A 27,986-nucleotide genomic window follows, 5' to 3' on the forward strand; every position below is an offset into this window, starting at 1 on the left:
TGGGCATCCCGCACTCAAATTCAATTTTGAAATGGAGCAAACTAACAAGCTCCCTTTCCTCGACATGCTAGTTGAGAAATCCATTCATGGATTCTCTACTACTATGTACTGCTAGCTTATCTTCACTGGTCAGTGTCCACGTTGGGATTCCTACAGTTCTTCGCACTGCAAGATTGGCCTTATCAGCAATCCCGTAAATAGGAGCCAAGCCATTTGTGCCCAAATCAAGTGCATCAAAGCTATCCTGCAGGGTAATGGCTACCCTGATCAGATCATTGCTCACTGTGTATTGCGCAAACTCACAAATGGGACTAAGACTGCTGGTCTATCACAAATTACCAAGGAAGGATAAGGTATCTCAAAAATTTGAGCAAGAGGTGAATCCAGCTGCTCCTAAACAGTGGAACCCCAATGGTGTTTTCTACTGACAGGATGCTGCCCTCAAGCCAAAAAGACGTTTTGCCTATCAATAAAATGAGTAATGTGGTACATGAATTTCAGTGCCAGTGCAATGCTAGGTACAAAGGCCACACATCCCAATGACCGGTGGATTGTATAAAACAGCATGTCCCTTCAGCTGTTTGCAATGGACAGAGTACTGACCATACTCAACCAGCCCATGATTGCAAAACTCATAACATAACGTATACCGTCAGATGTGATTCTGTGATTGGGCAGCACTTACTGAACACCCTGAGTGTGCTAAGAATTACACTGACAACCAACTTAAGATTATCAGTTAGGCTCACAATGTAGCTCACTTACACCTACTAGAAGCTATGTATATTCATATGCAGGGACCTGTCCTCTGTAGGCAAAAGCAACACGTCCAGACTTTGTACCTTTTTTGAATAAACAAAAGCATGGGGGCACAATGGTTCATTGGTGCATTCACCAGCACAATGTCCAAACCAACCAGAGCCAACTTGCCAACCAATCAGCACCGTTTTCTCATGCTGTATAAGTGCTGCTCCCTTTGAAATTTGACATTCTTGCATCTGTCCTGGTGAAGATGAAAGGCTTTGAAAGCATTTGTCTTTTTTCATCAATACTCAAGAACATAAGAAATAGGAGCAGCATGGCTGAGCTTCAACCTCAACTCCATTTCCCTGCCTGCTCCCCATATCCCTTGATACGCTGAGAATCCAAATTATGTCTATCACAGCCTTAAATATATTCAACCATGGAACATCCACAGCCCTCTGGAGTACAGAATTCCAAAGATTCACATCCCTGTAAGTGAAGAAACTTCTTCTCATCTCAGTCCTAATTGATCGGCCCCTTATCCTGAGACTGGGCCCCCTTGGTCTAGATTCCCCAGAATTTCCCCAGGAAATGAGCTCTCAGTGTCTATCCTGTCAGCTATCTATTTCATAATCCTAGGATGTGGGCCATCAGTTCCTGGGGATTTGTCAGTTTTTAGTCCATTCAGTCTCTGCAATATATTTTCTCCACTGACATTAATTACCTTAAGTTCCTCAGTCTTTTCCATCCCTTGGTCACCTTCTATTTCTGGAATGTAATTGTATCTTCTACTGGGAAGACAGATGCAAAATATTTGTTCAATACCTCTGCCATTTCCTCATTCCCCATGATAATTTCTCCTGTCTCTGACACCAAGAGACCAACATTTACTTTAGTTATCCTCCTCCATTTTAAATACTTGTGAAAGCTCTTGCAATCTGTTTTTATATTCCTAGCTAGTTTTATTATATTTTAACTCTTCTTATCAACTTATGCTGGCCTTTTTGTTGGTGTTTAAAACATTTCCAATCCTCAGGCTTAATACTGTTCTGTGCAACATTATGGGCCTCTTCTTTTCATCCAATACTATCCTTAACTTCCTTAGCAAGTCACAGATGGATCTTCCTTGTTGTTTTTATTTTTCAATGGAATGTATTTTTGTTGAATATTTTCAGTTGTTCCTTTAAATGTTTCCAACTATTTCTTTACCAACATACCTGTTAGGGTACTTACCCAATCAACCTTAGCCAGCTCTCCTCTCATAACTACATAATTGGCTTTTTTTACCATTTAAGATTCTTGTCTGGGACTGGAGTATGTCACTTTCGGACTTATTGGGGAGAATCTTTGGCTCGGCGAGCGGGGGAGGGGCCTGCTCGCCGAGGCATTAAATGACGGTGATGTCACGCGCATCATTTAGATTTTCAGTTCGGCGGGCACGCAGCTGAGTTGGCTGCCTGCCCTCCTATTAAGGCCATTTAACTTTGAATTCAAATAATTAATGGAGCTGCCCATCCAACCTTAAGGTTGTTGGTGGTGAAGAGCCCAGGCGTCCTTTGCATTCTTCATGGAACCTCATCCACGGGCTGGATGAGGTTTCACGAATGATTTTACATTTTCACAAAAAATTTCAACAAAATTAATGCGCATGTCCCAGCTCATGCGACAGTTTCACCTGAGGGGACGTGTCATAAAATATTTCTGCCACTTTATTAAGCTTTTTGCACTTTAAACTTATCTCCCTGAGACACCTCTGTGCCTCAGGGAGATTTCTGCACTCTTTCGTATGCGCACTCCCGGCTCAGGGAACCCCACCCCCGCCCGCACAGGGAGCGCTCAGCACTTCCAGGTGCACATCACGCTGGGCGGGCCTTAATTGGCCCGCCCACATAAAATGGTAGAGCGCACTCAATCAGGGGGTGCCGATTGGGTCCGCGCCCACCCCCACACAACCCCCCACCCCCCCAACAGGGAGAAAATTCCCCCCATTGCGAAATTCATTTGTATTATGATCACTATTTCCCAAAGGATCTTTTACTATGAGATTACTGATTAACTCTGTCTTGGTGCATAATACTGGACCTGCCTATTTGGGTCCACAGTGCATTGTTCCAGGAAACTGTCACAAAAGCATTGAACAAACTTATCTTCCAGACCACCTTTGTTATTTTGATTGGTCCAGTCTATATGAACATTAAAGTCACCCACAATATTACATTGCCTTTGTCAGGAGCTCAAATAATTTCTTGCTCTGTTAAATGGTATAATAACTATTAGGGCGCATATAAATTACTCCCAACAGCGTTTTCTGACCTTTGTTATTCCTAATCTCCACCTATATTGATTCTATTTCCTGATCTTTTGAACCAAGATCCTTTCTCACACGTGTCTTAATGCTATCCTTTATTATCAAGATCACTTCTGCTTCTTATCTATTTTTAAGTAAAAACAGAAGGCGCTGGAAAAGCTCAATAGGTTTGGCAGCATCTGTGGAGAGAGAAACAGAATGTGAATCTTCTTCAGAACTGAGGTCCTCCTCTTGCTGCCGTTGGTATTTTACCAGAAGTGGGAGGGCCCATGCCACGTGGTGAGGCAGTCAGATATACACTGGTGGGCTTGGGGTATGGATTGCTCCTGTTCTGGTAACCTCTCCCCCTGGGAGAGCTCCCGCAGCAGCAAGGGCCTCCACCACTGGAAGACTCCACCCCTGCCTTTAACTTCGACACCCCACACCCACTCCCACTCCCCACTCATCAGGCCCTGCCTCACTGGCCCTGTGGAGCCTGCCTCTTGCAGGTCTCCAACACCGCTTTGTCCGTGTCCTGCTGCATTCCCAGCAGAGACCATTGCTCCTGATGGCACTGCTGGGAATAAAGAACTGTCAACCCTTGGATTGGCCAGCAGCTCTTGGAGGCAGCGCATTCTGTCTCCAGGAAGTGGAAACCATGGTCTCAGGCAACGAAAAAAAAATTAGAGCCAGAGCTTCGAGTGCCACTGGAAATGGGCTCCCTTTGACTTTCTGATCAGTGGCTGGAGCTGCCATTTCTGTGCTAAGTCTCAGCATCTAATAAAGTCTCTAATGATGATTAGATCTAAACTATTTATATCTGTTTGAGCTACTAATTTATCTATTTTATTGCAAATGCTTCACACATTCCGATAAAAAGCCTTCATTTTTTAAATACCTTTATTTGCGGGAAATTTTCTCGCTGATGCCCTATTACCATTGAACTCTCTGTCCCTTCATGTTCCACTTTGTCTTTATCCCAATCACTACAGTGTTCCACTGTTTCAACTTTTCTCTAAATTTATAATCTCCCTTCACCTGAACCCTCCCACACCTCTTTTTAGTTTTAAAGCTCCATCCACAGCCACTTTGACAGTTTCAGGTATCTAGTTGCATGGCTGCTCTTTGTGATGGTAGCCAAGTGGCTATGGCATTGCCAGGAGAGGGTTCAACAGGCCAGAGTGTGAGGGACAATGACCCAACAGAGTGTAATTCTCAGCTAGCACCCACCAATATAGTGAGACCCTCCTTCATAAGGTCAGAAGTGAGGATGGTCACTGGTGTTTGCACAATGTTCAGCACCATTCGCGACTCCTCAGATACTGAAGCAGTCCATGTCCAAATGCAGCAAGACCTGGACAATATCCAGGCTTGGGCTGACAAGTGGCAAGTAACATTCACACCACACAAGTGTCAGGCAATGATCATCTCCAACAAGAGTGAATCCAACCATCATCCCTTGATGTTCAATGGCATTACCATCACTGAATCCCCCACTATCAACATCTTGGGGGTTACCATTAACCAGAAACTGAACTGGACTAGACATATAAATACTGTGGCTACAATAACAGGTCAGAGGCTAGGAATCCTGCATCAAGTAACATACCTCCTGATTCCCCAAAGCCTGTCCACCATCTACAAGGACAAGTCAGGAGTGTGATAGAATAGTCCCCACTTGCCTGGATGAGTGCAACTCCCACAACATTCAAGAAGCTTGACATCATCCAGGACAAAGCAGCCCACTTGATTGGCACCCCATCCACAAACATTCACTCCCTCCACCACTGACACACAGTAGCAGCAGTGTGTACCATCCACAAGATGTACTGCAGCATCTCACCAAGGCTCATTCAACAGCACCTTCCAAACCCATGACATCCAGCATCTAGAAGGACAAGGGCAGCAGACACATGGGAACACCACCACTTGCAAGTTCCCCTCCAAGTAACTCACCATCCTGACTTGGAAATATATTGCCGTTCCTTCACTGTCACTAGGTCAAATTCCTGGAACTCCCTCCCTAAAAGCACTGTGGATGTACCTACACCACATGGACTGCAGCGGTTCAAGGAGTTGGCTCACCACCACCTTCTTGAGGGCAATTAGGAATGGGCAACAAATGCTGGCCTTGGCGGTGACAGTTGCATCCACAAAATAATTAGGAATAAAATATGCCTTTAAGGGATATCAGCATGTCATCACTCGTAGTGGTGTGTCATGTGATCCAGTCTCAGTTTCACTTTTGCACACACGCACGGCTCTGATGTCTTCGAGCTTTATACCTCTGCATAACTGTTCTGATGTACCGAGTATTCATTAGTAAACCCACAACGGGTTTGCTCAATCCTTTATGAGTGATTGGTGTTGATATCATTATACTATCAAGACACATAATTCCCATTTCCAGTGCTTGTTGATCTATATTGGCTCCCACTTGAGCTATGCCTCAATATGAAAACTCTCATGTTTGTATTCAAATTTCTCCCTACCTCACCCCTCCCTTTCTCCGTTATCTCCCTAGCCCCGCAATCCTGTTTTATCTGCACTCCTCCAATGCTGATCTTTTGAGCATCACTGATATTAATGGCCCGTAATTTCTGTTCTCCGGGGTTTCATAACTGGGAGGGTACCCCAAAGATGCAATGGGGAACTCCCCCTCACTCCTCCCCAACCCCCCAAAGGTGCCCAGGTAAGGAATGCACAGCAATTGCCCGGGAAGCTCCAACTTCTGTTAAGCACTTGCCCTACGATGGGAACCATCAAGAAGTACGGTACAAATCGCAGACTTCGATGGTTCCAACTGCCTTACATCAATTGTTACCCAGAAAAACTTAGAAGAGTTAAAACTACTTCCAGCTTCTGGATAACTATAGTACTGACCGACACCGATCCCTCACACCCATGGAATTCCCCCCAAACCCCCCTGGCTACCCCCTCAATCCCCCCCATGGGACTCCCCCCATCCTCTTGGGACCCCACTGCCCACCTGATTTCCCCCCCCCTCCCCCCCCACTGAGCACCCCTAAGCACTTGCCCCATTCTCCCACTGACCACCTGACCCTCCCAACTGACCACCCCAACCCCCACCCTTTCCATTGATCATCCGACCTCACATCCCCACCCCCTGTACTGACAACCTGACCCCCCTGACCACCCACTGACCAGCCAACCTCCACCCCTTGGCCAAATGAATCCGCACAATGAAAACCTGATGCCCCCGACCCCCCACCCTTTCCACTGACCATCTGAACCTTCAACCCCCCCGCCCTTTCCACTGACCATCCGAACCTCCAACCCCCCCACCCTTTCCACTGACCATCCGAACCTCCAACCCCCCCACCCTTTCCACTGACCATCCGAACCTCCAGCCTCCCCACTCTTTCCACTAACCATCCGAACCTCCAAACTACGCCCCCCTCCCACCCTTTCCACTAACCATCCGACCCAGAATAACCTGACTCACGCTTCTATTTTCACAAGTATATCTCTTAATCATTGAATTTATGATGTTTGAATTTCCTGCGTTTGCTACTTTGCAAAAAGTGCTTCTTACTGTTTTGCGCCATGAATGGGTTAATCTTGAATCAGGATTCCTGGTACATGCAGTCTGAGATTTAGAGATGTCAAAGGGAGAGAGGATTTAAACATATGTTTGCACAGTTCTGATGGGAGAATCTGCAGTGACAAATGGATAATATGAAATGCAAAACAAATTTACTCTGCATGAAATCACATTAATATTTCTGCACAAGTGAAAACAACTGTATACACAGAAACTGGAGGAGGCCATCCAACCCTTCAATCCCTTGGATTGCCTGAAGGGACTTTATATCACTTTATATTCTTAGATACCCTCGGTAAAATAAATATCTATCCATCTCAGGGCTGAAATATCCAGTTGATTCCAGCCTTTTAAGGGAGAAAATTTCAGATTTCCAGGCCCCTTTACGTGAAGAAACGCTCCTGGAAATCCCTCCCGCTTGTTCCAGAGTCCTGGCTGGATTTTACTGTTTTAAGTTACTTTTTTTGTGGATATTCATTTCTGTGAAACTGAGTGTGTGTGTGCTCTGCTTTGGAGGCTGTTGGGCTGTTAACTGCCCTCTGCAGGCTGAGTCTTGCTGTGCTTCAGTGAGAACGGATCCCTGGCTGCTGGCTGCCTTTGATAAACCGAGGAACACGCAGATCAGCATTCCTAACATTCCTGTCGCTGCTCCATCGCTCGCCGCTGCTAGGATCCAGCCATTCCACAGCAGGCAGACAGGCAAACAGGCAGCAAGGGCGCTCCAGCTCCAGCTCACAGCCCCTAGCTACAGATTCTGGATACTGGGGGGATATCGAACACGGAATCCGGAGCTGAGGATTATTCGGTGCTTTCACACACACATACACCTCGACTCGCTTCATGATATGAAATTATAATTTCAGGTCAGTTTCATATTTATTATTATTATTGTGTACCATTCAGCCTTGTGCACGGATTTCACTCTCTTCATTAACTATCATTCCAATGCCGAATTACTTTAAAGAATTCACATTGTACTTGGAGAAGATTCAAACTGTTACAAATATTACATATGGTTTCTTGGGTTAATTTCCTGAATGCAATAGAAATGATTTACACCTTGTGCAGATGGAAATAGCTTTCAAAGATTTTAGCTTGATATTATCCGTGGTTAATCCCCCTTGCCCCGGCTCCCCGGATCGCTCCTTCATACTGCCTTCTGGTGAATGATGTCACTCAAGAAGAATGTGCGAACAAAAAGGAGCCAGTGAAGGAAATATTCCCCGTGTTAGTAAAGATTACAAATTGTAATATTCCCGTATTAGTAAAAATTACAGATTGTAATATTCCCTCTGTATTCCTAAAGATTACACATGGTAATATTCCTCCTGTGTTAGTAAAGATTACATATTGTACTATTCCCCTGTGTTAGTAAAGATTACAGATTGTAATATTCTTCCTGTGTTAGTAAAGATTACATATTGTAATCCCGTGTTAGTAAAAATTACAGATTGTAACATTTCCTCTGTGTTAGTAAAGATTACAGATTGTAATATTCCCCATGTTAAAGATTACATATTATAGTATTCCCCCTGTGTTAGTAAAGACTACAGATTATAATATTTCCATGTTAGTAAAGATTACACATTATAGTATTCCCCCTGTGTTAGTGAAGATTACAGATTGTAATATTCACCCTATTTGTAAACACTACAGATTATAAAATACTCACTATTAGTAAACAACACAGATTCTAAATTATCCACCTTGTATTAGTGAAGGTTATAGATTATGAAATATACAGTGAACCTTATAAAATATGTAGTGTACCTGTGGGTTAATATGGTTCACAAGAGAAAACCTAACAATGAACCATAATTTAATGTAAACTTACAGAGGGGCTGATAACCCTATTTATAATAATTATACCTTTTGATAACTAGACTCTTTGTCCTGTTGCATCTCTGATACATTTATAACATAGAAATTCTTCAATAATCCTTACAGATATTAATGGAAAGAACTCTTTTGCTACAATACACATGAAACATGTATTTTAAATCCAAAGAAATTTGGATTAGTCTGGACATTTAAATTGGCAGGTTCTCAGGTTGAGGAGTAGTGCAAGGGGAGATGTTTTCACATGTCTGTTTGGAATGCACGCTTTTCCCCAGGATGTTGCAGGTAGGTGAATGAGCTATTGTTTTGGAAACCTTTAGGAATGTAGTTCCATTTGTAAGTCTGTTGTGTTTTATCAGTGGGTTCCATTCAGGGATAATCAGACTCCACTGAGAAGGAATGCTCGCCTACCATCAAATAACATATTTTTATTTGTGTATCTAATGTTATTAGCTGGAGATGTGTCTTTTCCCTTCTGCAGATGTATTTTGGAACAGATTCTGCTCCCTGCCAATGTATATTTGGGTGGTTAGAAATAGTCGTTCTTTAAATTTAGCTGTAAAACACATGCCATTTTGCAAGATAATGGGAGAAATGCCTTAAGTGTTGTCAATCCGCAGTAATATCAGAACCACACATAAATCAAAGCATTTGTCAGGAATAAAGGGGAGCTGGATCTTTTCTCCTCAGGAACATTCTCTGAATGTTTTCCTTGATGATTCATGCTTTCATTTGTGCCAGCTTTCCCTCATAGTATCTGCAGTCCTGGGGCAGTGTGATCGCTATTTGCAGTCCTGTGTGTGGTTTCTGAAATAATCTATCAAAATAACAAAAAAATTGTTTCAATGCACACTTCCTGAGGGTCCCTGATAAATGAGATTTCAAAGTCCACAGCTAACTTCCCACCAACTTACTGTCTGTCATGATTTTTATTAAAAGTTGCTATATATAGTTAAAGTGATCCGAGATAAAATGCAGATGGTTTTAATCACAGGAACAATACACTATCTTTAGTTTCACGGTTTATTGTAGAAATTTCATGTAGAATATTCAGGCTAATCTGTGCTCAGCTTCCCAACTGCCAAACTCTCTGAGACCCTCCTTCACTAGTCATTTCATACTTGCAGTTTAATGCCTAACATTCCTCAAATTCATGCCATTATCTTGTGATTATTGAAACACCTACCCCAGGCCTGCAGGGCTGTTATTTCAGCCTGACGTGCTGTCTCTAAGGAGATAGGGCAGTTACTGAGCTGGGGGAGACTCAGGACGTGATAGGCTTGAGTGCTGCTAAGTCGTATCCTCTGTAATTTTCTAGGTAGGTTCAGGATCTGCACCAAGGAATAGGGAGGGAGGAATGAGTGTTGGCAGATTGTGCATAAACTGTCTGGGCTTGGAGAAACACTGTACAATACTGTGTACTGAACTCAGGTGTAAATCACTCATTTCACTGTGTGGACTTCACAGACTTTGCTCTCTCTCAGGGTTTAACGAGCATATTTAATTTTGCAATGTTGCTAATGTTTTCTATAGATTTCAAAAATTAAATGAAATGTATTGAATTAAGGATATTAAGGCCATGGAAAGGATAGAACGATTGACTAGATTATGGTAACAAGGATGAAGAACTTCAGTTATGTGGAGAGATTGAGGAAGCTGGAATTGTTTGTTCTGAGGATTAAGAGGAGATTTGGTAGGCTGTTCAAACTCATGAAGGGTTTTGTTGAGGTAGATATGGAATTTCCAGTGGTGGGAGGGTTGATGACCAGAGAACACAGAGGGATAAAAACAAAAATTGCTGGAAAAAACTCAGCAGGTCTGACAGCATCTGTGGAGAGATAAGAGTTAATATTTTGAGTCCAGATGACTCTTCTTCAGAACTAAAGAGAAGTAGAAATGTGGTGAAATATATACTGTATAAGGGGGGCGTGAGACAGGTGAAGCTGGATAGAAGGCCAGTGATAGGTGGAGGCAAAGGAGAGATTGCAAAAGATGTCATGAACAAAAGGTGGAAGGGGTGTTGATGGTGGTTGATACTGGCTGAAGGAAGTGCTAATGGTGACATTAAGAGTAGAAAGCAGGATGGGTAAGTGACTGATGGCCCTTGTGGGGGTGGGGAGAGGGGATGGTGTGGGAGCAAGGATCAAAATAGGCTAAGAGGTGGGGATAAAACAATGAATGGAAATAAATTTAAAAAAAATAATAATAGAAATAGGTGGTAAAAAATGTATATGTAAAAATTAAAAAATAAATATTTGAAAAAAAGGGATCAAAAAGGCAGAGAGGATGGAGGACAGGGTTCATGATCTGAAGTTGCCAAACTCAATGTTAAGTCCAGAAGGCTGTAAAGTGCCTAATCGGAAGATGAGGTGCTGCTCCTCCAGTCTGTGTTGAGCTTCACTGGAACATTGCAGCAGGCCAAGGACGGACATGTGGGCATGAGAGCAGGATGGTGTGTTGAAATGGCAAGCGACAGGGAGGTCTGGGTCATGCTTGTGGACAGACTGAAGGTGTTCCACAAAGCGGTCACCCAGTCTGCGTTTGGTCTCTCCAATGTAGAGGAAACCGCATTGGTAGCAGCGAATGCAGTAGACCAAATTAAGGGAAGTGCATGTGAAATGCTGCTTCACTTGAAAGGGGTGTTTGGGCCCTTGGATGGTGGGGAGGGGAGAAGTAAAGGGGCAGGTGTTACACCTTCTGCGATTGCATGGGAAGGTGCTGTGGGAGGGGGTTGAGGTGTAGGGGGTGATGGAGAAGTGGATCAGGGTGTCCCAGAGGGTACAGTCCCTACGGAATGCCAACGGGGGGCGTGGGGGGTGAGGCGAAGATGTGTTTGGTGGCGGCATCAGGCTGGAGTTGGCGGAAATAGCATAGGGATAGTATTTAGAAAGTGGTGAACTGTTATTATCTGCCTGAAAGATAAGCAGCTTCAATAATAACTTGCAAAAGGGAATTGGATAAATAATTGAAATAAATAAAAAGAACCAGGGAAATGAGGAAAGAGTGGGGCGTGTGAGAGCAGGCACAGGTATCATTGGCTGAATGGCTGCCTTATTCTGATCTGTAAGATTCTATGAAATATATAACTATTCAACTGAATGATTTTACTCTTTATCTCTATACCTGTGTGAGTGTGGGTGTGTGTGTCTCTGTGTGTGTCTGTGAGTGCGCGTCTGTGTGTGTGTGAGTGTGTGTCTGTGAGGTTGGGTGTGTGTGTCTCTGTATGTGTGAGTGTGTATGTCTGTGTGTGTGTGTCTGTGAGTGAGTGTGTGTGTCTGTGAGGTTGGGTGTCTGTAAGGCTGGGTGTGAGTGAGTGTGTGTCTGTGAATGTGTGTGTGATTGTGTATGTCTGTGTATGCATATGTGTCTGTGTGTCTGTGAGTGTGTATGTCTGTGAGTGTGTGTGTATATGTGTGTGTGTATATGTGAGTGTGTATGTGTGAACGTGTGTAAGTTTGCCGGTGTCTGTGTGAGTGTGTCTGTAGCTGTGTGAATATGTGCTGGGGGTGTGTGTGTCTGTGTGAGTGTGCGTCTGTGTGAGTGTGTCTGTATCTGTGTGTGTGTTGGTGTGCTTGTCTGTGTTTGTGTGAGTGTGCGCGAGTGTCTGATTCTCATTGCCCTGTTTTGTGTTTTAGGATCTATCGGTTAACTGAGCCACAATGAGAACAGCAGAAGACTCATCAGGTACAGTCCTCCACAGACTGATCCAAGAGCAGCTGCGTTATGGGAATCTTACAGATAACCGCACACTGCTGGCTATCCAGCAACAGGCAATGAGGGGAGGGATGGGCAGCCCTCGCTCCTCTTTGGAGAGCCTCACTCAGGAGGAGTGTCAAATTGTACAGCATTCCACACGGCAGGAACCGCAGGGACAAGAGCATCAGGGCGACCACACACATTCGGAAAACTTGCTGCATCGCCTGCACCAACTTCAGTTCAATGGAGAAGAACTTCCTTCCTATGAAGAAGCCAAAGCCCAGTCTCAGTTCCTGGCAGTGCAGAGGAACCAGCAGGCTGGGGGTATGGGGTCTTACATGGTTTCTGGAACAAACCAGAATGCCTCCACTGAAGACAAGTCAGTGACACATGATGTTTGTCCAGACCATGGCCTTCATGATGATGTCCTCAAGGAGTTGAAACATGGGCATGTGCGGTCTCTCAGCGAGAGACTCATGCAGCTTTCTCTGGAGAGGAATGGAGCCAAAGGCCAGATGACAATGAGCTCCTCACAGAGTTTCCCTCAGCTATCCAAGCATCAGAAGCAGCCAGTTCTTCCAGGGTATCAAGTGCCCTGTCACTCCACAGAACCTCGTGGCCCTCCCCCAGAATACCCTTTCCATGTGAAGTCAGCAGCTCCTATGCTCAGCCATTCCCAGCAGCATGGCTACTTTTACAATGAATCTGCTGTGCCATACTTCAACTGTCAGCAGGAGGTGCCTGGTGGCTTTGGGTACTGCAACCAAATACAAGCAGACAGGTAAATTTACTCCATACAGTCTCAAACTTCAAACCATCTAAGATTCTTCAACTCCCTCCTTCAACGTTTAAAAATTGGCTTGTGATTACCTGTGCTGTGTCAATTGGCAACTACACCACAGTTACACTGATTTGTGGGGATCCGGAGGGGCCTTGCTTTGATCCCTGATATCTGCTGAATTAGCAGGCCTAAGCTGGGTGATGCAATGCTGTTCAGGGAAGACAGTATGGCACTATAGGAATCAGCCTTCACTCCTATCCCTCATTGCTACCCAGATCTATGAGATGGAGTGTGTGCATGTTTATGGGCAATGGGCGAGAGCTCATCAGCCTCAGCCATGATCTTATTAAATGGTGGAGCAGGCTCAAGGGGCTGAATGACCTACTCCTGCTCCTATTAATGTCTCAACTCTGACATCTTCACAGTCAAATAGCTTCTGACCACCAGTTAAGACTCTCACCTGAAGAATGCCCATGGGTGAAGCTCTGAAGGGTTATCCGTGTCTAGGAAACTGCACTGCAGCCCAATCATTGGCTCCAACAGCAAAGAGAAATAGAGGGTGAGATACAATTGTTAGCCTTTATATGGGAGAGTCTAGCTTCAGTGAAGAAGTTCAGTCTCCTCAAAGTGATTGCTTGCTGGTTTGATTTCACAATCGGCATTTTTCTTTAGCTATGAGCTTGAATAGAGAAGGTAAAATCAAATGAGAACATTTTCAGCATCAGAATCAGTAAGTGAGTAGGGCGATCCCACAGGTAGAATAATTACAAATTATCAGTCACCAATCTATGAACAATCATTTTAGGAATGTTTGGTATAGTCAATTTCAGTACTAGTACTCTAGATATTAATTACTAATAATTCTTAATTACTTATCCTCCATGCCCAGCCTCAATCGACTTGCAAGAACATTCATGCAGAGGTCAGGAGGCAGACACAGCATCATTTGTTTGCAAGATCTGTTTTCATTGTTTCATATAGAAGGATTTGAAGGGGAGGCGATCATTACACTGACAGATTTGCAGCCTAACCATTGAATGACCCATTTATTTAACTAATCATGTAGCACAACCTTGACAAAAAACTGAGAGTATTGGCTTGTGTTTTTCCTTTCACTAATCTCCTTCCTGCCATACTCTTCCTTGCTTTGGTCACAAATTGCTTGTTTGGGTGAATACATTGAGAGCTGAAGTAGTGTTAAGCCAGTCCCCTTCACCCAGTGCCCAAATGAGATAACTTCAGACGGGAAATCTGGGCTTCCTGTGTAGAATAAGTCAGCACCTTTAATGACCTACATTGTGCATTCCATGGCCCTTGTCAAAAGTTGCCATTTTTTGTTTGAGGAATTTGTTCAGAGTTCCTTTGTGACCTCTATTATTGTCAATTAGTTATCGTAAAGTCATCTTAAGTACAGAACCACACCCAGGAAGAAAAAATAATCTTACCTGTTTATTGTAGACTGGGAATGCCTTGTGTATGAGGTATTGGTATTGGACCAATGGTGAACATCCATTACCATATCACATCCTTTTACAAAGATTTACCTTACTTATTCTAATTAGAATTAGCAACACAGATCCTTTCTGCTAGCATTCCTACTCTGTTGATTTAAATTAAATAAATGTATTAGTTCACCTTGGTTGTTTTTTTCTTGCGTTTTAAATATGTTGATGAGATTTGAAAGCAACTTGAAAGTATTGCTATAGTGGAACAAGCAGCAATGTGAAGGTGTGTCCTGTCACATTCCAGGGAGGTATGTAATTCACATCTTGTTCACCAACAGGAATCTGTGACATTGACAATTGAGAATTGTTAGGAGTGCGACTTGATCAACAAGACTGAGAGGTCGTAAACCTATTTCAACACAAGCAGTGTTTTTATTTTGTGTTCCAAAAAATGTGTACCGTGGGTCCATCTTCTGCCTTCAGGCTGAGAGTCTGGCACCTGCTTGGTTGTGATGGAGAGCTGCAGGGGTGGAGGGAACATGGGATGTGTCTTTTGTTCATTGACAGAAACCAGTTCTGTTGACCTGATGGGATATTGATAAACCCATAATTCTTAAGACTCTGAATACTCTCATTACCTTACAGGGATGGCAGCTATAGGTTGTTGGAAGAAAGCCTGAGATGTCAGCTGGGAAGATCACATCCCAAGAGAGATAGTGTATACACAGACTTTAACAGAACAACAAGTGTTAATGCACAGAGTTCTGAATTTTATTCATCATTCCCTCAGGACAAAGTGGGAACAGTTTCAGAACTATTATTTAAGAACCAAAACACGAAATGAGAAGAGAGGTCAGCCTAGAATTCAGTAGAATACTCAACTTGTACAAAAGACAGAAATTCTCATTGACAAATTACCATCATTCATAATAAATAAAGAGGTTTGAAGGGGGGTGTGTGGCGTTAGTCCATCGATGGTGATCTGATGATTGGCGTGCTCCTAGCTGACAGTCTAATGCTCCATAGCTTAAAATTCCTCTGCAGATGTGACTTTTATTGAGCTTCAGTCAGAGTGACAGAGAGTTGAACGGTCTGGGACAGTGTGATCCCATCATTTGAATATCAGACAATGCAAGGCCTTGTATTTGAGACCTCTGCTTTACAGCTTTAAAAGAGCTTGTAGGACATAGTCCACTTGTAAGGACAGTATATTGCTTTAAATTTGCAAACAAATTAAGAAAGTCATTGCTACTAGTGATGTAAGAGTCTCTGATTTTTCTAGAAGTGATTCAAGGAATGTTTGTTGGAATATTGAGAATTTTGATCCATTCTATTTTCTCAGTGGTTGTATAAATTTATTTGATTTGATTCAATAAATTTGGACAGAATTTGAGCATTCCTATTCAGGTTTCTTCCTGGGTTTTAAACAATATGATTCATTTTTCTTGTTCAATCAAATCTTCCTTTTAAAATGAGGCTTTTTGCCTGCCCCTGAGCCAGTAGTGACATAGAAACCTAGAGCTTACAGTTAAATACTAAAGCAAACAGTAGGCAGTTCGACAGCAAGGTTACATTCCAGACAACTGAACCTGTCATGACGTCTGGTCCATTTGTGTCATTGTTTTGTTCAGGATGAGTCAAGCTCAAACTCTGCACCCTGCCCAGCAGCAGAGACACAGCCTCCTGTCCTCTCCAACCTCTTCACAAATGGAAGCAGTGATGGTTCCTGAGGAGCCTCATGGCAGCAGCCAGATGGTGACAGTTGATCATGTGGCACTCATAAACCGTGCCCAGCAAATGGTTGAGATGCTGTTGAAGGAGAATGAAAACCTGAGGAAGGAACTTGATGGCCACAATGAAAAATCGGCTAAAATCCAAAAGGTATGAAGGAATATTTTTGTAAACTGCCTCTTTTCGAGTTAGCGCTGACCAATTGGGGTGTATACACTAGCCACTGACAGTATAGCTCAGTGCCAATGGTTCCAGTTTGAAAGTTTTTGAATTTAAAACCAAATGCAATGCAAGTTGTAGAACGGTAGAAAAGTTAGGAGTGATGAATGGTGAGGCAGTGGAAGCTGATTACTGCAAATATTCTGTCATTTGGAAATATCAGACTTCCATTTCCTACTATATCCTTGCTGTCCTTGGATTAGATAGTTATGAACAGTTTCAGATGGACTAAATAATCTAGACTACTAGATTACTGCTGCCTACAGAAATTGGTTGGATGTACAGCTGGTAACTGCAAGCTCTTCTGTAGCTTTCCAAGAACCACCAGTACCTGACAGCGATGGTCATACTGTCCAACCAGGTGTGGCTTCACCTATTATTTTTCTGTGTACTCTGAATAGGTTCTTGCTTTTATGACCATCTGTTATTTCCCACTGCTGAAACTGTAATGATATCTGTTACATTGCTGATTTGATTGCATCTAATATGTTCATCAATTTTCATTGACAAATTGCCACTCATAATAGGAATGCTCTGCAGGCTCTTAGAAGGCTAGATTTGTGCAATACTTCCCTCGTTCCCACACTTTAAAGACGTGAATTGCGATAGCTTATAATCAGTGCATGACTCACCCTCCACTAAACCCTGTTTATTAAAACAAAAGATTGGGTTTTTACTTGGGTAGTTAATGAGCAGTTAAAACCATTTATTTCACAGCAGACTTTTAGTTTCTGAAAATACAATAATCGCTTACTTTTGGGAGCACCTTAAACTGAAAGGCCAGAGAAAGAGGCAGCAGATTGAGCAATATCTCATTCCAGTGTTCACTGTGTGTGTGTGTGTGTGTGTGGGTGTGGGTGTGTGCACGTGTGTGTGCATGTGTGTATGCGTGTGTGTGTGTGGGTGTGTGCGTGCGTGTGTGTGTATGTGTGTGTGTGTGTTCCGAGGGGAGGGACCATTCCTGCTGTGGGCCAACCTATAGTTTAGATACAGAAGGTTTCGCTGAGCAAAGTCTGTAAACAACATCAAGAATCAAGTAATTCCAAAGTAAGTGACTGGGAATGTTCTTCATAACCCTGGAGAGACTTTTTGCTGGATCTCATTCTTAAAGACTTGTAAGTCCATTGCTTTACTTTGATAACTCCCTGGAGGGTTTCCAGTCCCACCGAAATTTAGGAGACACTATACGTCTGACAAACAATGCGTGATAACAACTGAGTTAAAAAATGATTTGAGCTATGGAACTATCTAGTGCATTATATGAGTGCCATTGCCGTGACCATAAGTTAGCAGAAGCTCAGTGAATTTAAGCTTGTGCCGCTCCCCATCTGACCTCAGCTGTAATGGTTAAGGAATGAAATTTACGGAGACTTGTAGAGAGACAAAGCAGTTTTTTTTTCATATGAAAGACCCTCTTTCATTTGCTTCTCAGTCAGGTGCACAGAGGCTTGTCCTTCTCTCTAACCCTTGTTGAGTTAGAAATAGAAGGCCTTTGTGAAAGTAGGGCTCCAAATGTAAGCTTGTCCAGGCTTTGCCCGTTTAGGAATGTTTTGGGATTGTGTGTAGATGGGGATTACCAGTATTGAACAAGCTCAGTCAGTTCTAAGAAGAAACTCCAGTGAGTAACCAAACTGGGAATGTCCCAACTTTGATTGTTGTTTTGTGTTGGGTTAGCTGATTTTAGTCAGAGCCTGGAGGGTTGCGGAGGGGGGGCGTGGGGGGGTGGGTGTTAGTGGTGGTGAGGTGCGGTGGTGCCAGGAAGGCTGCCATTGACCAAATCCTGCTGGGTAGCTATATGTGAGGATGTCAGATGAGCCCAGGGGGGATTTCAGTTCTGAAGTACCCACATCATTTAACAGTCTGCAATACTCTCAGCTAAGGGTTGTTACCTGGGTGAAATTCAGGAGGGTTAACTTACACAAATCCTTACCACAGCAGTAGAGGGATGTCAGAGTCAGTGGAACTGATGAGGAAAAATTCTGTTCATGAAAGCATTTAATGCCAGACAAGTTGAGGGGAAATTCCTCATTGTCCCAGAGAGAGCGTAGCTCAGTGAATCACTGTTGTGAGCCTACCCCTGACCTACTGCCCCCTTGAGTGTGGTCTCTTGCCTATGTATCTGTATATTGACCCTTCAGCTACTGGCTTTTGCTTGGGCACTGTGCGCACACATCACAGTTATTTAAAAATGTATCATTTATGGAAGCTTTGCCCATTACTTCCTTAAACTTTGCATCGCAGGTTGTGAAATTATTGCCTGAGTCCTGGTTTTGATTAATTTTGCCAGCTATTTCCATGAACTCTAACCATCTGGTCTTGAGTGCAAGAATTGATATTTTCTCAAAGGTAACCCTGCTGAATCCAGCATTTCATGGTCTTCTAAAACAGATAATGTTCTTAAACTAGCCAATTATTGAAAGGCTCATTTAAGGAATCCATTGTAGTAAGATGGAAAGACGAATTAGATTGCTCTCAAAGGGCCATCAGAAGCAACACTGGCTGAATGGCCACCTTCTGTGATGTATCATTCTATGAAAATTTGAATAAAATATAATAGAACATCTAAGGACTTTTGGATTGATTTCAACCAAACATTTCTTCTCAGATAACCATTGCATCTTACTATTCATGTTGTTGTTGTGTAAGGGGCCAAGTCATCTGACTGAATTTAGTGTCACACAAACTGCTATGTCCCATTTTATCATCCTTCACTATCCAACCTGCCCCTTTGCTTACCCTGCAGCTCGAGAGAGAGATCCAGCGAATTTCTGAAGCCTATGACAACCTAATGAAGGCATCTTCCAAACGGGAGGCACTGGAAAAAACAATGAGAAACAAAATGGAAGGAGAGATCAGGAGGCTTCACGACTTCAATCGTGATCTGAAAGGTAAGCTTAGAAATCAGACCCCAACTGTACCCCAGAAATTGGTGGCAGACATCTCCCAAGTTTCCCTTTTCACCACTTTGCTAAGATAAAGATTGTCATAAATGGAAACGACTAAAAGATTTAGGAGAATTGCTCACATTTAAGCTAAGCTAAAATTGCCAGGGAGCTGCATCTTTAAAGGGTTAATGGAGTTCATTTCGGTTAAGTATTGCTTGACATATATACCCTTAATATATTTCCAAAAATCTATTGCACCATACATTCGAACTTCATAATTTATGCATCTCCATGTGTGGAGCCCAAATGGCTGGAGCCTATCACACTGGGGCCTACAGCACTGGGGCCTATCGCACCGGGGCCTACTGCACTGAGGCCTACCGCACTGGAGCACATTGAGGAAATCAGTGGGAGAAAAAATGACATTGAAACATGATCAAATTTGACAGAATGGGAACACAGAAACTATAATGGAGGAACCTGATAGCTATTTCACATGGACTTCATAGAAATAATTAAACTAAAATATTATAAGAAGGAGACGAAGGTTTGAAAAGAGCTGTAGATACAAGGCAGTTTGATTGATGGCTTTTGACTGTTCTCAGTGGAGCTAGGTACTTTGAACTTACAATTCGATTGGCTGCTCAATTCACAATGTTATTTTCCCCACAATGATTTATTTGCAGAAAAGCTGGACTCTGCCAATAAACTGTTGACCAGCAAAGAATGTGTGATCTCAGAAGATGGACAAAGCATTGTCAGCAGGCTGATTACTCAAAGTAAGTTCATCATCCGTTAAAATTATACAACTGACTTCAATCCAGAAACACATATCTGAGCAAAATAAGGTTCTTCTGGCTGTTGTTTTTAAAAGGAAAAATCAGTTGATTTTTCTTAAACTGTTCCTAGAGTTTTCAGACAGATTGAAGATCATTTCAAGTGACTTATCCAATGAAATAGTTTTTATTTGTTGTCCATATATTGAGGGAAGGTTAGAATTCTTCCAGCACTTCCTACTCCCATCATTTTTCTCAGCTTGTCTTCTCCCTATCCCTGCCCCTCCTTCTGACTCAGTCAGTGGGGAGCATTTGGTGAACGCTGTACCTCACTGCTCGCAGCCTTCATTCACATACAAGTAAATGCCCTGGTCTAGTAAGAACCTTTCTAGCCAGGAAAGGGAACCCTGATCAGTTTTTCCACTGCCTTTCTCAAGTGCTAATGGCTAATGTTAGTCCCCATTCTTCTTCCTGGACTCCGCCAAGTTAACACAGCACTAGATTGATTCTGGGACCCTCCTGGTTTGTGCAGATCAACCAATCACTAGATTGACTTGGTGGACCCTGGTTTATGTAGTGGTTTCACCCAGCATCAGCATGGTGCTTTGTCACCTTTGATTTTACGATGCATGCTGGAGGTGGGTGCTGTACCTCATGGCCAACTTGCTCTAGGAAAATGTTGACCACTGCACCACTGATGGGTGTCAGCAGTCAGGCCATTGGAGGGCCAGAAATATGAATGCCTACCTCCCTGGGTGCCAGCATTAGTGGGAGCACTGTGCGGTTTCCCCCAGCAACCAGTGTGCAAAGTGGAACTGTCATTAAAGACACCCTCACAGCTCCAAGTATAATGCAATCAAACAATAGCCTCGCCATCCCTTCCTGCTATCCCCTACCACTCTACTCCACTTTGATGAGATTTAGCACTTCAAATGTACGCAAATTTGATAAATTCTTCAGGGTTTAGTTCAGTTGTACAAAGACAGTGAAAAGCTTAAGGAGAGGGAAACTTGAGGGCTAAACAAACTGCTCTTGGCACTGGAACACTTATCCCCTGTGATAATAAAGGCAGTTTAAATTCCTCGCATACCTCAGGTGATTCTGGCTGTTGTGTACCTCCCTCCGCCAATCCTCAAACACCAGTAATTTGCTCTTAAGTAACACGGACAGAACTAATGGACAGGTTAAGTTTTGTGCAGCATTATTAACACGCCACTCACAGGTACTGTATCGCAGGCAGACATGTTTGCTCTTGCCCTTGCTAATGTGTCCTTGTGGTAAGGTCAGGAGGGAGGCAGAGAGCCGGCACTGCTCACTGGCTGATTGAAATCTTTCAAAAGCTGCTGTTCTCCTGAGAGCTGAGTTTGAGCCTGTGGCTGCTGCACTTTCCAAAACAAACAGCAAGGCAGATATAATGCATAACCTGAAACATAGAACCCAATCTGCTCAAAAGGCTGATTATTAAATTAAATTATTAAATTAATGTTGAGGTTCTAACCTGTGCACTCAGAATCTATCACATCTTTTGTTGGTTAATTTAACACACAAATCAGTAGTGACTGTGGAGCTGATTGGTCAGTTATAATAAACAGATATGAATGGCACTTTGACCATAAAATGTTACTTGCTGAATGCATGCAGCCTCTTTTTACTGAGATAGGTGCAGGCTGGAGGGGGAGGTGGGGGGGGCTTTGATTTGTCAAGAAAGATTCCTATGTCAGACACTTGCACATTACAGAATGTCAGATGTTTGTGTCTCACAGCCTCACCTTGTCTTTTCCCAATGGCACAGGTTACAAATACACTGCCAGGCCCAGGGCACCAGTAGGACTTGTACAATCAGTTTCAGTGTTTCTGGGCTAGGGTAAAGCCCAGGCCTCATCTCTGTCTAGTCACTGCTGTTGGAACGTGTGTGTGCCCAGATGAATGCTATGGGGTATTCATGTCCTTCTGTGATGCATTCCTCACTGTGATGAACTCCTCGCTCACTCCTCACTCACTTTTGCTCATTCACTTCTCATTCCTTGCTCATTGCTTACTCATCCTCCTTCACTCCTTGCTCACTTCTCTTTGCGATGCACTCCTGGGTCAAATAGGCTGCCTGTACTCACAATCCCGAACTATCCCCATATCCCTTGATATCTTTACAATCTAGAAATCTATCAATCTCTTATCTTGAACATACTCAATGACTGAGATTCCACAGCCCTCTGGGGTAGAGAATTCCAACTCTTCACTATTCCTTCAGGGAAGGAAAACTTGCTGCCCTTACCTGATCTGCACCATGTGACTCCAGACCCACACCCATGTGCCCTCCAAGGTGCTAAGAAAGTCACCGTTGTTAGGACTACTTGGGGTGGATGATAAAAGTCAGCCTTGCCATTGATACCCACACCCTGAGAATGAAGATAAAAAGCAGGAAACTGAACAAGCAGCATTACTCTGAAACTGTGTGTGTGAAAACAATTTTTTGGGTTGGTGAATTATTAAAGGCAGTTGATGAGAATGTTTGGCATTTTGGGCTGAGTGTGTTAGGCACCTTCTGTTCTAAGGCAACAATGCAGTCAGATAGGTTGGAATTGTAGCAAGGTTTGCTAGGCATTCTCACTGAACAGACTTATTACTCTGAGCTAGCTGATGGCACAGCACGCCACAGAATACAGCAACTCCTGCAGTTACTGTTCTACTGCCATGGAATTGTTGGAACAGCTGCCACCACTTTATGTACAAGACCTTATGTAATGATTTTCCCACACCACTGCCAGGCTCCAGGAACAAGACCTTGGGTCTTATTTTTCCCTCCATCCCCACCCAACACTGACTGAAGACCCTAATTTAGTTCCTGCTCCCAGCCTTTGGGAGGCTGTCCAAATATGTTGTGACTCTGTTGTGCAATGTTGGTTGTAACCAGCACAGTGTGCTATTCTGTTAGTTACAGTTGAACGATTGCCATGCTCAGTGAGTGGAGCATAGCCATTAACCCTGATCCAACTGCATTCCTTCTCTGCCCCACTGAAGACTCATCTTTCTTCTGACCAGTGAACAACTAGTCAATGATATAAGGAAGGATATGAACACATTGGAGAGAGTGCAGAAGAGGTTTACAAGAATGATTCCAGGGATGAGAAACATAAGTTATTTTGGAAAGATTGGAGAGATTGGGACTGTTTTCCTTGGAGAGAAAAGGCTGAAAGGAGATTTGATAGAGGTGTTCAAAATCATGAGAGGGCTGGACAGAGTACATAGGGAGAAAATGTTCCCGCTTGTAAAAGGATCCAGAACAAGAGGGCACAGATTTAAAGTGATTTGCAAAAGAAGCAAATGTAATGTGCGAAAAATCTTCCTCATACAGCGAGTGGTTCGAGTCTGGAATGCACTGCTTGGAAGTGTGGTGGAGGCAGGTTCAATTGAGGAATTCAAGAGGGCTTTAGATAATAATTTAAATAGAAACAATATGCAGGGTTATGGGGAAAGGGTAGGAGAATGGCACTTAGTCATAATGCTCATTCGGAGAGTCAGTGCAGATATGATGGGCTAAATGGCCTCCTTCTGCATTGTAACAATTCTGTGAACCCGTTGTGCAATTGAGTGTGACTCTGTGTGAGTGTGAGTGAATGCGTGCGTGTGTGTGTGTATATATGTGTTTGTGTGTTTTTGCATGTGTGAGTGAATGCATGGGCATATGTGGGCAGGGGATCAGCAAAGTTTATGTCTTGGAACAAGGCAATAGGTTTGGCTACATTGAGTGTGCAAAAATAATACCAGCAATTTGGTTAAGACACAATCTCAGGGAAAGTGCTGAGATGTTGTAAGACTATGGACATAGGAACAAAGAGGGGCAGGCTATACTTGTACAGTCCCAGTAATCCTAAACATGGTCAGGTATGTATCTGTCTGGATCTGTTGAAATCACAATAAGCTAAAACATTAAAAATGAGAGAGGTGTAAATCAGACTGCAGAGTGAAACAAATAAACATTGAAAAGATCACTTTGCCATTACTGCCACCTCACTTCACAGAAACACTTCATTGAATGCAGAGCTGGTGGAACACAGGCCGTGATCTGCTCATGGTCTCTTCACTTCACCCCTACCCAGCCTGAGAGTAGGATTTCTGGGTTGCTCATTGCAACCCTCTTGTGGCCTTAGCCTATACTGTACATCTTTCACATTCTTCTGAGGGTGTAAATCACACCCTCCCGTGGTCAGGAAAGTGTTAACTTGGGTTTGCTGTGGGAGGTATTGCTGTTGGAATGTATGTGATTGTTAAGTATGTAGGTCAGGAGGGATGTGTCCCATGACTTGCATCAACAGCCGAACTTCCCCTCCTCCTGCCTTCCCGCCCTGAAGCACATTCTTTGTTGAATGCTCAAACTTTATAGCAGGAAGTTAGGAGCCTACCCAGATCTTGCAGTCATTCCCTTGAGGGTAGGGGAGGGGAGAGGAATGTGGAATGCGGCTTTCTGTTGATATTAATACATAGGGCTTTTACTGGAACAGTTAAGTTAAACAAGAAAGAATGTCAGGATTTGTGATGCTTTAGCACAATTATTTGCAAACTTGCTAAAGGAGGATTGTGAGCTAGAACATAAAGCAGAGCCTTTACTTTCTCCAGAAAACTGTTTTGTGTTGTTGAGTAATGTCTCCAGTCTGTTCAGCAATTAGCAACCCTGGACTTGATGCTATTTCCTTAACTATTGAATGCACAAATACATTTTCTTTCTCAATGTTGGTTAGACAAGGTTCTCAACATTTGTTTTATCTACGACTGTGTTCTGTGAACAGTCAGTGAGAAACACTGCTCGAGCAGGGGTCTTTGTACTGCTATGTGAATCATGAAGAACTTGGCTGACAATGTCCAGCCAGAGATGGGTTTGTGAACGGCTAGTTGGTCTCTCATGACTGTTGCCCATCAAGCAGATATGGAATGAGGAGATTTCCTTTATTGTAATTCCCCAGTTGTCCTGATAATAACAACTTGTCTTTGTATAGCACCTTTAAAGTAATACTGAAGTGTTTCATAGGAGTAGCATCAGACATCAGTTAACACCAAGCTAAAGAAGGAGACATGATTAAAGGCTTGTCAAAAATGTGGGTTTCTGGAGCATTTTAAAGCAGGAAAGTTTTAGGGACAGAATTTAAGAGTTTTGGACTGTGATGTTGAAGGCACAGGCGCTTGTTCTGGGGTATATGTAGAGGTTAGAAAGTGGTGATGAGCCACTTTCTAGAACCGTTGCAGTTCATGTGGTGTAGGTACACCCACAGTGCTGTTAGGGAGGGAGTTCCAGGATTTTGACCCAGCGACAGTGAAGGAACGGTGATATATTTCCAAGTTGGGATGGTGAGTGACTTGGAGATGATGGTGCTCCCATGATGTTGTTCTTCTGGGTGGTAGAACTCTCAGGGGAGGGAAGTGCTGTTGAAGTAAACTTGGGGAGCTGCTAGAGTGCATCGTGTAGATCACACATTACTGTTTGATGTTGTCAACCTTTGAATGTTTGAAAACTGATTAGGGACCAAACCATAGAAAAGTTACAGCACAGAAAGGAGGCCATTCATCCCATCTTGTCTATGCCAGCCCGAGGACACCCAGGTACCCTTTCTAATCCCACTTTCCTGCACCTAGCCCAAAGCCCTGCAGCTTGCAGCACATTAGGTGCAGATCCAGGTACTTTTTAATAGAGTTTAGAGTTTCTGCCTCTAACACCAACTTGGGCAGCGAATTCCAGACACCCACTACCCTCTGTGTAAAAAAAGTTGTTCCTCATGTCCCCCCTACACCTTCTGCCACTTATCTTGAATCTATGTCCCCTGGTTCTAGAATTCTCCACCAAGGGAAACAATTTTATCCTGTCCACTCTTATCTATTCCCCTCATAATTTTGTATACCTCAATCAATTCACCTCTCAGCCTTCTTTGTTCTAAGGAAAATAACCCCAACCTATCCAAGCTCTCCTCGTAGCTACACTTTTCTAACCCTGGTAACATTCTTGTAAACCTCCTCTGCACTCTCTCCAGAGCTATTACGTCCTTCCTGTAATGTGATGACCAGAACTGCACACAATACTCCAGTTGTGGCCTCACCAGTTTTTATGCAATTCCAACATTATATCCTTACTTTTATATTCTATACCTCTGCCAATGAAGGAGAGCATTCCATATGCCATAAGGGGACAGAAATGGGATAGAGCAGTACAGAGGACAGCAAAATCACATCAGGTGTGGTGACAGCAAGAGGTAGGGGTAGTGAGGGATGGAGTTTGAGTTATTTTGATAAAATATATCACTGAGAACAGGCAGCTGTTCCAAGGGGAATGGAAGTCTCCTGTGAAGGACAGCTCTGATCACAGGCCACACAAAATGTCAATAAAAGACAAAAATAATTTTGTATTAATTATTAAAATGCAAGAAATACAAGTACTGAAATTAAAGGCCTCAAATTTGGCATTCTCTCCTCTGAGTCAGGTGGTTGCAGATTCCAATCCCACTCCAGAGACCTGAGTACATGATTTAGGCTGACACTCCAATGTAGTACAGAGGGAGTGCTGCATTGTCAGAGGTGCCATCTTGGATGAGACATTAAACCGAGAGTGCATGTGTGTCTCAGGTGGCTGTAAGAGAACCCATGACACTATTTTGAAGGAGAGATGGGAGGTGTACTGGCCAATATTTATCCCTCAATAGTACCACTAGATTATCTGGTCAATATTTCATGCACAGCAAGATCCCACTAACAGCAATAAATTGATGGCCATGTTTCCTACACTACAGCAGTAGCTACAATTCCAAAGCATTTCATTGGCTGCAACTATCACATAACACTGGAAAGCCCTGGTCAGCGAGTGTTACCCCCAAGTGTCCTAGGGCAGTGGGTAGACATAGACATTGTAATAAGATATTGATATAGACACTGTAATTTGGAGCTGGACTCCTTGTCCTAGGATGCAGCAGTCAGTCACAATGAGCCAGATCTGACATCAATGTGGTCAGGACTTCCTGTGGTACCATGGGGCCCTTGTCTGTTGGCGGGTTTCACCTCCATAACTCAGCCTGGGCTCAATGGAGCACCCCATCCCTCCACCCTGTGCAGATAGTCATGGTCAGTGTTTGGTGCTAGGCTGTGGTCTATTTACACCCACTGAAGGAACTAAGGGATGAATCCTCCCCCATGCACTCCCCAGCCCAGCACAGTGCTGTAGTCATAACTCCAGCCTCTGCTTCCTTTCATGGCACTGGGCAACTCACCTTCTTAACATTCAGAAAAGAAAAACTCTTGTTGGGATTGTGGGAGTTTTATACCTATGCAGCCATCCCCAACACTTGCTACAGTCCATTAACTTGTCTTCAAGAGGATGTCTATTTTGAGTCACTATCTGTGCTGGTTTTTTTGAAGGTGTTTGATTTTTTAAAAAAGAATAAATTGCCAGGCGACAATTGCATTAAAATCTTCTTCTAAACTGGGAAAGGAGCTGGGAATGATTGTTCTGCTCTGTTTGTGTGCTGACAGATCGAGAACAACAGCAAGAAAAGGAGCAGCTTCGAAGGGAACTAACCCTGTCTCGCAACAGGAGTGAAGAGCAGCACAAACAAATGGAGCTTCTTGACCAGGCGCTCAACAGTACACAGTCCAAAGTAGTACGGCTGGAAGACGAGGTATTTAGCACAAGTTCTATCCAAATTCCAAGTTGAAGACCAATGTGAAAACATGGGGACACTAAACATCAGGCATGTTTCTTTTATCTCTCTTTCAGCTTCGGAAGAAAAGAGCTTATGTAGAAAAGGTCGAGAAACTGCAGCATGCGCTGACTCAGCTACAGGCAGCATGTGAGAAACGAGAACAGCTCGAACTGCGACTGAGGAACCGATTGGAGCAGGAGTTAAAGAGTCTGCGAACACAACAGGTAATTGAAGAGCCTGAACCTTTCAGGTGGTTGCACAGAGCTCATTGTGCCTGTGCCTTTACACTTTGACATCCCTGCTCAGTGAACCAGTGTATAAGTAGATGGATATACTGATGAA

At 43.4% G+C, this 27,986-nt stretch overlaps 1 protein-coding gene across 1 annotated transcript in view; it reads left to right on the forward strand.

The window, feature by feature from the left end:
• The first annotated feature begins 7,280 nt into the window (after positions 1–7,280).
• Positions 7,281–27,986, forward strand: part of amotl2a (angiomotin like 2a) — a 31,980-nt gene continuing 11,274 nt past the window's right edge. Inside the window, exons 1-7 of the mRNA XM_041175638.1 lie at positions 7,281–7,459; positions 12,071–12,912; positions 15,989–16,238; positions 19,051–19,195; positions 19,879–19,971; positions 27,475–27,620; positions 27,719–27,868. Coding sequence (XP_041031572.1) covers positions 12,095–12,912; positions 15,989–16,238; positions 19,051–19,195; positions 19,879–19,971; positions 27,475–27,620; positions 27,719–27,868 — 1,602 coding nt within the window. The 5' untranslated portion in view covers positions 7,281–7,459; positions 12,071–12,094. The remainder of the gene's footprint in view (positions 7,460–12,070; positions 12,913–15,988; positions 16,239–19,050; positions 19,196–19,878; positions 19,972–27,474; positions 27,621–27,718; positions 27,869–27,986) is intronic.

The sequence above is a fragment of the Carcharodon carcharias genome, chromosome 2 (assembly GCF_017639515.1).
Source record: "Carcharodon carcharias isolate sCarCar2 chromosome 2, sCarCar2.pri, whole genome shotgun sequence".
Taxonomy (NCBI): Eukaryota; Metazoa; Chordata; class Chondrichthyes; order Lamniformes; family Lamnidae; genus Carcharodon; species Carcharodon carcharias.